Raw genomic sequence first — 11,622 nt, 5'->3', positions numbered from 1 at the left:
AAAAAGACTAATGAAACCACAGGTTCAGTCCTTATCTATGGTTGTAACTCAGAACTGCAGTAAAGCGATGCTGTGCCCCTGCAGAAAAAGAATTTTATAAACTGAAAAAAAAAAAGAAAGCGCCGTTTTTCTTCCTTAAAATACAAGTCTCTAATCATGAGCCGCAGCCGAGTTCATGCAGGTCTCCTATCTCCACCCACCAGCCCCCGGATGCACGATGCATCAGAAGTCAGATGGGAAAGGGCCGGAGAAGTCTCGGAAGTCACCGCCCAGGGCCAGAGCGAGGGAACGTGCAGAGCTCTCGAGCAACCACGGCGGCATCTGCAGGAGCCGAGCCACCAGCACCACGACGCGCGCGAGCTGCGAGGGCAGCGCGAGGACCCGGGAGAGGGAGGGGCAGGGGGGAGGGAGGGGGCGGGGGCAGGAGCGAACGTGGGGGAGGAGAGAAGCGCCGCGATTGGAGGAGTAAGGACCCTGGGAGCCGGAGCCTCCGGGAGGCGGAGAGAGAAGGATCGGCTAACGGGTCGGGTGGGAGAAGGAGCGGCCTCTGATTGGGGGAAGAGCGTGGAGGGGCGGGGAGAGGGGCGGGCCCGGGCTCTCGCACTCCCTTTCTCCTCCCCTTCCCTTGGGGGAGCCAGGGCTGAGTGCCGGGCTTGGGGCGCCCCCTCGCCCCCGGCTGCTGCGCCGTTAGCTTCGGGGCGGGAAGGAAGGGCCGGGGAGAAAAGAGGAGGAGGAGGAGGAGGAGGAGAAGGAGGAAGAGAAAGGAGCGGGGGAGGGGGAAGAAGGAGGAGGAGGAGGAGGAAGGAGCCGGAGGAGGGAGCCGGGGCGCCAGAGGGCCGCGCGCTCTCCATCGCTCCTACCCCAGTCCCCGCTGCTGCCGCGGGTCCCGGGGCTTCGCCAGCTCTGCGCCGCAGCCCGCACTATGCATGCAGACTGCAGGCCGGGATGGAGAGCCGGGGGATGGTGAGAACCCAGCGCAGCCTATCGTCGCTTCCCCCGGTCCGGACCCCGGCCTGGGCGGCCGCCTTCCTCCTCTCCCCCCTCTCCCTCCTCCTCCTCCTCCTCCTCCTCCTCCTCCTCTTCTTCTCTTTCCACCCCCCTCTTTCTCCTCCTCGTACTTCTGCTGCTGCTGGAAGACACCGGAGCCCAACTAGGTGAGCTGACTGGGGCCCTCCCCCGCGGGGGTGGGGAGGCTGTGCATGGTCTTGGGCGGGTGGGGGAGTCTATCCCTTTTGCAGGGCAGCGTGAGGTAGGGTTGGGGTGTTTCCACACACCCCCTCTCGCCCGGGCTGTGGAAGACCCGCAGATGTGCGGTCTGTGGGGGAGACCCGCACGTAGTCTCCCGGGGGGCGGACAATTTGCAGCCCGTGCTCGTGGTCTCGGAACTTGCTGCCCCGCATCCACCCGGGAGCGGAGGCGGGGGTGGGGGTACTGTGGAATTACTTAGGGCTGAGTCCTAACCTCTTTTGGGTCGTGGACTAGCGACGCCTGTGGACTCCTTTCTCCGAATAATGTTGTAAAATACATAAAATAGAGAACATAGCATTCCAAAGGAAACGAATTCTATTGAAACACAGTTATCATAATGTTCAAGGAAATAAGTTCCCCGGCCTTAGGTTAATAGCCCCTGGTTGAGGGAGTGGGTGGGTGGTGCCATTCTTGGAGTTGAATATATACCGTATTTAGGTAGGAGTGGGTCTAGTTGTGCTTATGGGGGTATGTACATATGTGTGATCTCTGTTTATTTTTTAAAAAATTTTTATATTAAGAAGCATTTATTTCTTCTCCCTCCCACTCATCCATTGAAAAAAAAAAGGAAAAAAAATCCCCGTAGTAAATAAGCATAGTTAAGCAACACAAATTCCCACGTTAGCCACATCCAAAAATAGGTATCTCACTCTTTATCCTGAGTCCATCACTTGTCTGTCAGGAAGTGGATAGTAGCCCATGCTGAGTTTTTAAAGTTGAAATTTCTTGACTTTTTTGCTGCTAATGAAGCTAATAAGGGCTAGTTAATTAGTGATTAGGGAGGAGAAGGAATGGTGGATTTCAACTAATCTTTTCCTTTGAGTAGAAAACTTGAAAGATAAAAGATTTTAAAAGGCTTGGAGACAGGGTAGTATCCGGGAAGGGGGGGGGGAGTCAATTAAGAAAAAAGAATGAATATCAACTTTTAACTGGTAAATCTCAAATTATGATAACAAAAAGTTTAGCTTCTTAAATCTAAGGCTATCTATTCTGTATTCCCACATCAAACTGACCAAAAGGAGAAGTTTACAAGTGTATTTCCTACCCAAATTATTATTAAGGATGGTGGTCAAGATTACTTTGATCACATGCTGGTTTCAACCCAACTTACAATGCTATATTGCTCTAATAAAGTAATTTTCCATATTAAGAGGCTAGCCAAATCTTTCCAAAAAGCAGCAAAACATTTTCCCATTTAAAATCTTTAAGAAATGTGTTTCAGAAGTTATCAAAACTGTAATGAAAAACCTGCATAAAAGTTTGAGGAAGGAATTAAAATAGGAAAGAACAAGTAAAGGCTAATATTTCCCCCAGTTAAAATGATACTGTCCCGTATTTTGGCTTTACTTTTAAAATTTGTTTAGTATTAGTTGTAAAACAGTTCTCTTCTGAATTTCCTGGTTCATTGAAGTGTATGTAAGGTTTTTTTATGTTGATTTCCATAGTTGAGTCCAGATGTCATTTAAATGTTGCTCACATTTGTTATTTGTGATACAGGCAAGAATTACCATAAACAGGTTTTTGTGAAGATGCTGAGATCTTGACAATCGATGGATCATAGTTATAGAGTTCAAGGGAACCTCAGAAAAGTCTTGTCCAACACCCTCATTATATAGATGAGGAAACTATGCAGGGTGAAGTGACAAGGTGAGGTCTGTAAAGCATGTGACTTGCCCAAGGTCACTGAAATAGTTGTTAAGTATTAGAAATTGGATTTAATACTAGGTCCTCTGCCAGAGCCTCTTTTTTTTTTTTTAAAGGCAGTTGGGGTTAAGTGACTTACCCAGGGTCACACAGCTAGTAAGTGTCAAGTGTTTGGTCTGAGGCCATTTTTGAACTCGGGTCCTCCTGACTTCAGGGCCAGTGCTCTATCCACTTTGCGACCTAGTTGCCCCAAGAGCCTCTTTTCATGGTATCAAATGATCAAAGGATCTAGAGCTGGAAAGGACATCAGAGGTTGGTTAGTTCAGTCTTTTCATTGTGTAGGTGAAAAAACTGAGGCTCAGGGACAGACATTGAGTCTATGTTGTAAGAAAAATATGCATTTAATAATATATGACAGATAAACTTGCTCTCTCTAGAGAACTACTTATATAGGCCTTTTTGTACCCAATCTTGTGAGTACTTTTGTGGTTGTTTCAGTCTTGTCCTACTCTTCTTAACCCCATTTGGGGTTTTCTTGGCAAAGATACTGAAGTGGTTTGCCATTTTCTTCTCCAGCTCATCTTACAGATGAAGAAATTGAGGCAACAGGATGAAGGGACTTGCCCAGGGTCACACAGCTAGTAAATGTCTGAGACTGGATTTGAACTCAGGTCTTCCTTACTCCAGGCCTGGTTCTCTATCCGCTGCACCACCTAGCTGCTGCCTTGTAATTACAGAGTATCTCTATTTGAAATCTTTAAATAATGAGGAATACTCGTAACCTTTTGGCAAGCCATTTAACTTCCTCAGTCCTCTTTTTGTCATCTGTGTAAAATGGAAGTGGATGGACAAGGTTCTTGGTAAGGCCCCTTCCAGCCCTAATATTCTGTTCCAATGTAACTAATAGGAATGCTAATATATAACATATATTTTTAGATTTCTTGACATAAGTAAATAGTAAACATTACACCACCATCACCCCAAAAATATAAGGAAATGTGATTTATTTAATCATCTGATTGTCTTTCCAGAAGTGCGTCTCAGAGTAGAAAACAAACAAAAATATTGAAGCGATGAAATGGAAAGCCATTGCTTTTTCGATTGAGTGGATGGCCTATGCAGTCAGTTGCTAAATCTTGTTTCTATCTCTGCAGAATCTCCTGAATTGACCCATCCTGAGTTGAGGCAAATTTCATTTGGTATCCCATCACCTCTCACCTGGATTATTGCAATCGGTCTCCCTGCCACTAGCCCCTCCCCACACTAATCCATCCTCCACACAACTGACAAAATGATTTTCTTCAGTGCAGGTCTGACTTTGTTACTTTTCTATTTGATAAATTCTAGTGGTTCCCTTTGCCTATAAGGACAAAATATAAACTCTTTAAATTTGACTTTTAAATCCTTCACAACCTGGCTCTAACCTATTTTTCCATACTCTTTACGTATTACTTTCCTTCCTGCACTCCATGATCTAGCTAGATTGCTGTTCTTTCTCCTGATGTACATCGCACTCCATCTCTGATCTCTGTACCTTTGCATTAGTGGTCCCCCATGTCTCAAGTGAATCCTTCCTTACCTCTGCAATATAATTCAGTGCCTCTGCAACGTACAATTATTCTCTTCTTTAAGGAAGCGGATTATGTATGTACCACCTTCTGAGCAAGACTTTCCTGACTCCCTCCTCTACCTTCTAATTCCCTCTCTTGCTAACTGTCCTGTATTTAACTATCTTGTATTTCTTTTGCACTCATTCTCTCTATATTCTGTAAGTACTTGTAGATGTGCAGTTCCCCATGGAATATAAATTTCTTGAATGCAAGGACTCTTTTGATTTTTTTTCTTTGTATTTACAGTGCCTACTAGCACATAGTGGAAACTTTATAAATACTTTCTGATGCCTGCATTTTGGGTAGAAAAAATAAAAATAGAATATAACTCGAACAAAGAAGGCTGGTTGCATTCAAGAGATTGAATTTTAGGAGGAAAAGTTTCCTAATCTGTGATGAAATTTTCCAGAATAAAATCAGTGGATGGTGTGTAAGATCAAGTAGAGGTAAAACTGAGTGAATTTAGTACCTGCAAAGTCATCTCTTCTCAATCTGGGCTCATTTTTCAGGGGTGTGACCTGATTTTTAAATGTCATTATTACTGTTGTGGAATGGGAGCTGGATGGGACATAGAAGTTTTTTAATCCAAATGGACAGTTGAGAAAACTGAAATGATTTTACCAGGGTGAGAAAGGTGGTAACTTTGAGAGAGTTGGAACCGTGTCCTCTGATTCTAGATCTCATCTCTTCTCTGTAAATATTCCTTTAGTCATTATTTGGGTGTCCTACTGTTGGTAAGATGACAGACTAAGTGCTCAAAAAGATCTTAGAGATCACCTCTCTCCATTTTATGACCCCCTAATGCTTTTCCACCCCCTTCATTTTACAGATGAGGAAACTGAAAACTAGAAAGTTGAAATAATTTGCCCAAGGTCACAGACAGTAAGTTGCAGAGCTATAATTTGAAAGCAGGTTTTTAAATTCCATATCCAGTACTTTTTCTACTATGCAATGCTGTTTCTTACTCCCACTGAATTCATTTAGGCGTTTGTTATACTGGAGTGAGTGAACAAGTAGAAAAAATATAGACAAAACCTATCAATAATAAATAGATTTTAATATTGTACTGCTCTGAGTCATACCCCTGCAATGAAATGTTTTTGAAAGGAAAAAAAAAGTTACTGAAAAAATGAACCTGATTATAGACTGTATTTATGCTTTTTACAACCTGGATTTCTTTGGGGGAAAATACAATTTATATTAAAAAAGAGTAAATATGAGCTACTTACATTGTACAGTAGTAGCTGGAGTCACATAATTTTGAGTAGGCTGAGGGCAATTATTACCTCCTTTCAGTTTGTCTGAGAAAGCTTCAAATTCAGATTTGGTGTTTATGTGTGATATGCTGTGCTCTTAGGGAGTTTAAAATGAAATTACATGCCCTCAAGGAACTTACATTTTACATTTGTAACTTCATTAAAAAGTTGAGATTTTAGAAACTTAAAAAAATGCTCAAGAAAGTGTTGCAGATAGTGGTAGAACACATCTGTGCGCTGAAAGTTTGAGGATGATTAGTCAAAGGGGACAATGAGCACATTTGCATATGTAAGGAGGTTTGTGTGAGTTCTGTTTTGTTTTTTTCCTTATAGGTCATGGTGTACACACAGAGGTATGTGTAGACATGACTGGCAAGAATTGATAACTCCCCGGTGTCCTTCCCTTACCCCTCTCCAAAAGAGACTTTAATTCCTGCCGAGAGGGGAAGCAGGAGATTGGTACTCGCTGGCTACTCGCCTTTCCTCAGATAGAGGGAGTCCTAGGCTAGAATTATATCTGTCTGCTCCATTAAATATTGTTAGTCTAGGGAAGGTAATTTTTAGTTTGAAACTACATTCCTAATTACTATTCTTTAATGGGAAAGGAGTGTCTCTAGCTATATATCCAAGGCTTGACCCCCTTCCTATCAGATGCCAGTTCTACAATGAAGGCAAATACATCCATTTATCCAGGTGGATATCAAAACAGAAAACAGAACAAGTCTACATATGAATGAAACTATATTCCAGACAATACACAGTGAATGAGTTCTTTTGGGAGTGAGGTAACTCAACTAAACCAAGTCCCATATCTTATCTAAGGGAAATTCCTTGAAGTCTCTAGAGTAGCAAGCTGGGGATAGGGTTATGATGGAGACTGCCAACTACTCTACATGTTGGCTTCTTCCCAAGGTTTTTTTCTCCCTTCAGGGACCTGAAGAGAGATTAAAGTGGCATAACTGGATCTCTTTTCTCTCTGGGTCTCATAACTCTGCCCCTCAAGCCCCTTACACAGGCTCTGGGCATTGAGTAATCAGTCTCCACTAATGAGAGAATACACCATTGGCCCTTTAGCCGGAGTCTGGTTGCACACAAAAGGAAAAATCAATGCCTGATAAGGAGTTAGTTCAATTCAAGGAGCATTTGTTAAGTCTGATAGGTGTAAATTACTGCTAGATACTAGGGATATTAAAAAAAAAACCCAACCAAATTTCTCTGACTTAAAGGACATTACCTTTTATGAGTAGGATATAAAGCATACATGAATAAGTTAGAACAAAGTATATATCAGGTAAAATACAAAGTAATGTTGGTGGGATGAGATAAAAAAGTTAACTTATGCGATTGGGAAGTGCCTCCTATAGATGGCACCCAGTGTGAGGTCTGTGAAGAAAGTTAGGAATTCAAGCAGGCAAAGATAAAGAAGGAGAGAGTTTCAGAAATGGGGGTAGCCTTTGTAGAGTCAAGAAGAGAGGAGATAGAATGTCATGTATGGGGAATACTAAGTAGTAGGCCGTTTTAACTGGCTAGATTGTGAAGGGCTTTAAATGTCAAACAAAAGAGTTATCCTAGAGGTAAAAGGGAACACTGGAGCTTCTTGAGAAGAGAATTGACTGTAGTCAAGTTTTGGGTTTTAGATCAAACTTAAAGGTTTTCAGTTTTAGGAATATAACCTTTACAGCTAGGTGGAGAGAGGATTGAGAGATGTAAGGCTAAAGGTAGGGAGACCAATTAGTCTATTTATTGCATTACTCCAGGTGAGAGGAGAAAAGAACCTTTATTATGGTGTGAGTGCAGAGAAAGGGGAAGGGAACTAGAAATATAGAGGCAGATTGGACAAGATAAGACAACTGACTGGCTTTGGAAGGGTTTGGGAAAAGAAAGAGTTGCATGTGACTCCTAAGTTATGAACCTGAGTGACTAGAAGGATGACATTGTCTTTGAAGTAGGAAAATTTAGGAGGGATGAATTTAGGAGACTCTTCATGATCATATTCAGTTTTTCTGGTCTCTTCTGTTGCCCTCTTACATAAATCTCCAATGGGACCACTTGTGCTCTAAATATGCCTCAAACTTTGCTGATGCCATACTTTTTGCATAGAATGTGCCTTCTTCCTAATCTCTGTCCTCAAAAATGTTATTTTATGGCCAGATCATAGGCCAGTTCCTCCATGCAATCTTCTCTTATCACCTCATTTAGGAATGACTTGTCCTTACTTTCTTTTGTCATACTGTTTGTGCCTTTATCAGGTACTCATTTATGCACTTATTTTTGCTATAGTTGTTTTTACCTACTTTTTCACAATCAATAAAAAAGCACTTATTGAGTGTTTATTCTGTGCCAGGCATTATGCTAAGCAGTGGGAATACAAAGAAAAAGAAACACTGAAGTCCCTACTCTTGAGGAGTTTTACTTTTTTATTTTAATAGGGAAGAAAGTATATATGTAAATGTAAGTAGGTACATAAAAGGTATTGAGAGATGGAAAGGCTCCTTTGAGGAGAATGCACTAGAGTTGGAGTAATTGGAAAGGCCTTCTGAAATTGGTGTTGAAATTGAGTCTTGGAGGAATCCAGGGATTCTAAGAAAGGAAGGTGAAGAAAGGCAGGGGAAGGGAAAAAGTATTCATTAAGCACTTATTTGGTGCCAGACTGCTAAATGCTTCACAAACGTCATCTCATCTGATTTGAGAGGGAAAAGCATTCCAGGAATGGAGGCTAGCCAATGCATAGGCTAAAGATGGGAGATGGACGTTGTGAGGAAGAGCGGCTGGACTGCACACTGTGTAAATGGGAGTAATGTGTCAGGCGACTGGGGAAATACGAAGGGGCCGGTTTTGAAGTGTTTTAAATGCCAAGCAAAGGAGTTCATATTTGATCCTAGAAGTCACAGAAAGCCACTGGAATTTGAGTAGGGAGTGACATGGTCTGACTGAAGCATTAGGAAAATCATTTTGGCAGCTGAGTGGAAGATGGATTAGAGGAAGAGGCTTGAAGCCAGACCAGCTAGGTGAGAGGTGATGAATTGTCCCTTTAACTTTTTTGGCATACTTGTTTGTGTACTCTCAGAGAACTAAGCCTGAGCAAAAGTGCTTGTGAGTGAAGAGAATGAGACTACAGGAGAGATGCTGGAGAGGTAGAAATGGCAAGATTTGGCAGCTGTTTGGATTTGTCTGGTGAGTGAGGTGAGGAGTCAAGGGTGACAGCAAAGGTTGCAAATTTGAGTGGACGGATGGTGGTGCCCTAGACAGGTGGTGTCCAACTCAAATAGAAAGGGATAGAAAACTACAGCTTAACATTATCAATGTTATATAGTATTTTTATTTTTTTGTTAAACATTTCCCAGACTGCACTGAGAAGTTTTGAGGTCTTTTAGTTTGATACCTCTGCCTTAGACCAGTGGTGCCAAATTCAAATAGAAATGGAAAACCACAGATTCCATCATCTGTGTTATACTGTGTTTTTATTTATTTTGTTAAACGTTTCACAGTAACATTTTAATCTGTTTGGGCTGGGGAGTTTGTGGGCTGCATATCTGACACCTTTGCCCTAGACAACCATGGGAAAGTTCAGAAGAGGGTTAGGTTTTGAGGAAAAGATAGTAAGTTCTGTTTTGGACATGTTGGATTTTAGATGTGTATGGGGACATAGATTTCAAAGTGGCCGATAGGCAGTTTGTAACGTGAAACTGGAACTCAGGAAAGAGATTAGGTTTGGATATGTAGATTTGGGAATCATCAACGATAATTGAACCCTTGGGAACAGATGAGGTCGCCAAGTGAGATGGTGTTGAGAGAAATGAGGGTCCAGGACAGAGCCTTGGGGGACTCTTAGAGTTAATGGGCATGACAAGAGATCCAACTAGAAAATGAGTATTAGTGGTCTGACAGGTACAACAAGAATATTCATGAATTAAATGCCGGTTTTGTTCGAAGCCTGATGCTGAGCTCTGGAGATACCATTACAAAGAATAAAATAATCTCTTCTCTTAGAGAGTGTATATTCTAATCGATAGACAAGTACATATATAAGTATATACAGAATAAATATATCAAGAGAATGAATGCAAGATAGTTAAATATAAGGCAGTTAGGTAGGACACTAACAGTTTCATGGATCAGGAAAGATTTCATGTAGAAAGAATTGCTTGAACTCCTTAAGAGAAGAGAGGGAGTCTATAAAATAGAAGTGAAGGGAGAGTATATATTTCAGGTGTGGAGGATAGCTGGTGCAAAAGGTCAGTTTGATTGCATCTCAGTCTAGGAAGGAAGTTACTCTAAAATGTGGCTGAAAGGTAGATTAGGATCAGGTTGTGAAGGGCTTTGAAAACTAATCATTGGGATTTATATTTTATCCTAGAGGCAAGAAAGAGTTATGGGAGTTTATTAAGTAGGGGAGTGATAAGATTGGATCTCAAGGCATATAAGTTGAAATGGGCAGAGGCTTGCAGCAAGAAGACCAATTAGTAGATTATTGCAATAATATAGCAAAAAAAAACAACTTAAGCTCAGATTATAAATGAGTAGAGAAAGGGTAGGATGTGAGATATGTTGTAGAGACAGAAATAGCAAGATTTGGCAATTGATTAGATATCATATTGATGAGTGAGGCAGAGAGAGAAATCAAGGAAGATGCCAAGAACATGAGCTTGTGATACCTGAAGAATGGTGGTATTGAAACAGAAATAGTAAATTTCCAAAGAGGAGAAGAGTTTTTGGGGAAAGATAATGAGTTCTGTTTTGAACTCACTGTGTTTGAGAAGTTTCTAGTACATCCATTTAAAATGTCCAAAAGGGAGATGATGCAAGACTGAAGTTCAAGAGAGAGGCTGGAGTTCATTAGTATAGAGATCATAACTCAGTTTGTAGTAGTTGATGAAGTCATTAAGAGACAGGCTAGAGAGAGAAGACCAGAGTACCCACTACAAAGCCATGGGGAATATCTCCAGGTGAGCTGTTGTACCATGGGTGATGAGCCAGTAAAGAAGATTAAGGAGGTGTCAGAGAGGAGAAGAACCTGGAAAAGGTAGTTTCACAAAATCCCAGGGTAGTCAGCAGTGCAAATGTAGCAAAAGAGGACAGGTAGATTAAGGATGAAAAAGACCATCAGATTTGGCAATTAAGATATCATTGGCCTCAGACCAGACACTTGACACTTACTAGCTGTGTGACCCTGAGCAAGTCACTTAACCCCATTGCCTAGCCAAAAAAAAAAAAAAGATTGGTAAGTTTGGAGAGTGGTTTCATTTGTGATGAGGTTGGAAACCAGACTGGAAAGGGATGTTTGAAGAATCTGATCATTCTAAATTAGCTTCTTGTCTGCCACATCCCAAAACATACTAACATTTTTATAGTAAACTAGGGATAAATAGAGTATTTGAGGAATATTTTCAACAACATTCTAGCAGTACTCATCTGTATTGGGCAGTTGAAGTGAACCTTGGTGACTGAGAGGAATAATACAAGTAATACAAGTTTGAGAGATTGGAAACAACTGGTATAGATAGCTTTTTTCCTAGAGTTTGGCTGAGAGAATAAATATAGAATAATAGTGTGAAGTGGGGGATGATAGGAAGTAGTTTTTAAGGCAGGGGGGAGATAGGCATGTTTAGGCAAAAGGGAGGAACCACTAGATAACAAGAGGTGAAAGGTTAGAGAGAGGGAATGAAGATTAGAGAGAGGAAATGAATGAAGGGGCATTTTTTTGGAGACCACAGGATGGGATTAAGGGCTCCTAGGTAGGGTTTGGCTAGGAGAAGGGCCCCTCATTATCAGAGACTGGGGGAAAGGAGGAGAGTGGAGGTAATGTGTAGGGAAAGAGGAAGCTCATGAGGAATAGTTTCAATTTTCTAGCGAAGATAAGACGA

At 41.7% G+C, this 11,622-nt stretch overlaps 1 protein-coding gene across 1 annotated transcript in view; it reads left to right on the top strand.

Annotated features, from left to right (window-relative positions):
• The first annotated feature begins 636 nt into the window (after positions 1-636).
• Positions 637-11,622, top strand: part of DCBLD2 (discoidin, CUB and LCCL domain containing 2) — a 107,701-nt gene continuing 96,715 nt past the window's right edge. Inside the window, 2 exon segments of the mRNA XM_020978334.2 lie at positions 637-1,062; positions 1,064-1,154. Of these exon segments, the coding sequence (XP_020833993.2) occupies positions 946-1,062; positions 1,064-1,154 (208 nt within the window). The 5' untranslated portion in view covers positions 637-945.

The sequence above is a fragment of the Phascolarctos cinereus genome, unplaced genomic scaffold (genome assembly GCF_003287225.1).
Source record: "Phascolarctos cinereus isolate Bilbo 61053 unplaced genomic scaffold, phaCin_HiC Scaffold_726;HRSCAF=1367, whole genome shotgun sequence".
In the NCBI taxonomy this organism is placed as follows: domain Eukaryota; kingdom Metazoa; phylum Chordata; class Mammalia; order Diprotodontia; family Phascolarctidae; genus Phascolarctos; species Phascolarctos cinereus.
This window is presented reverse-complemented; position numbering and strand designations above follow the sequence as displayed.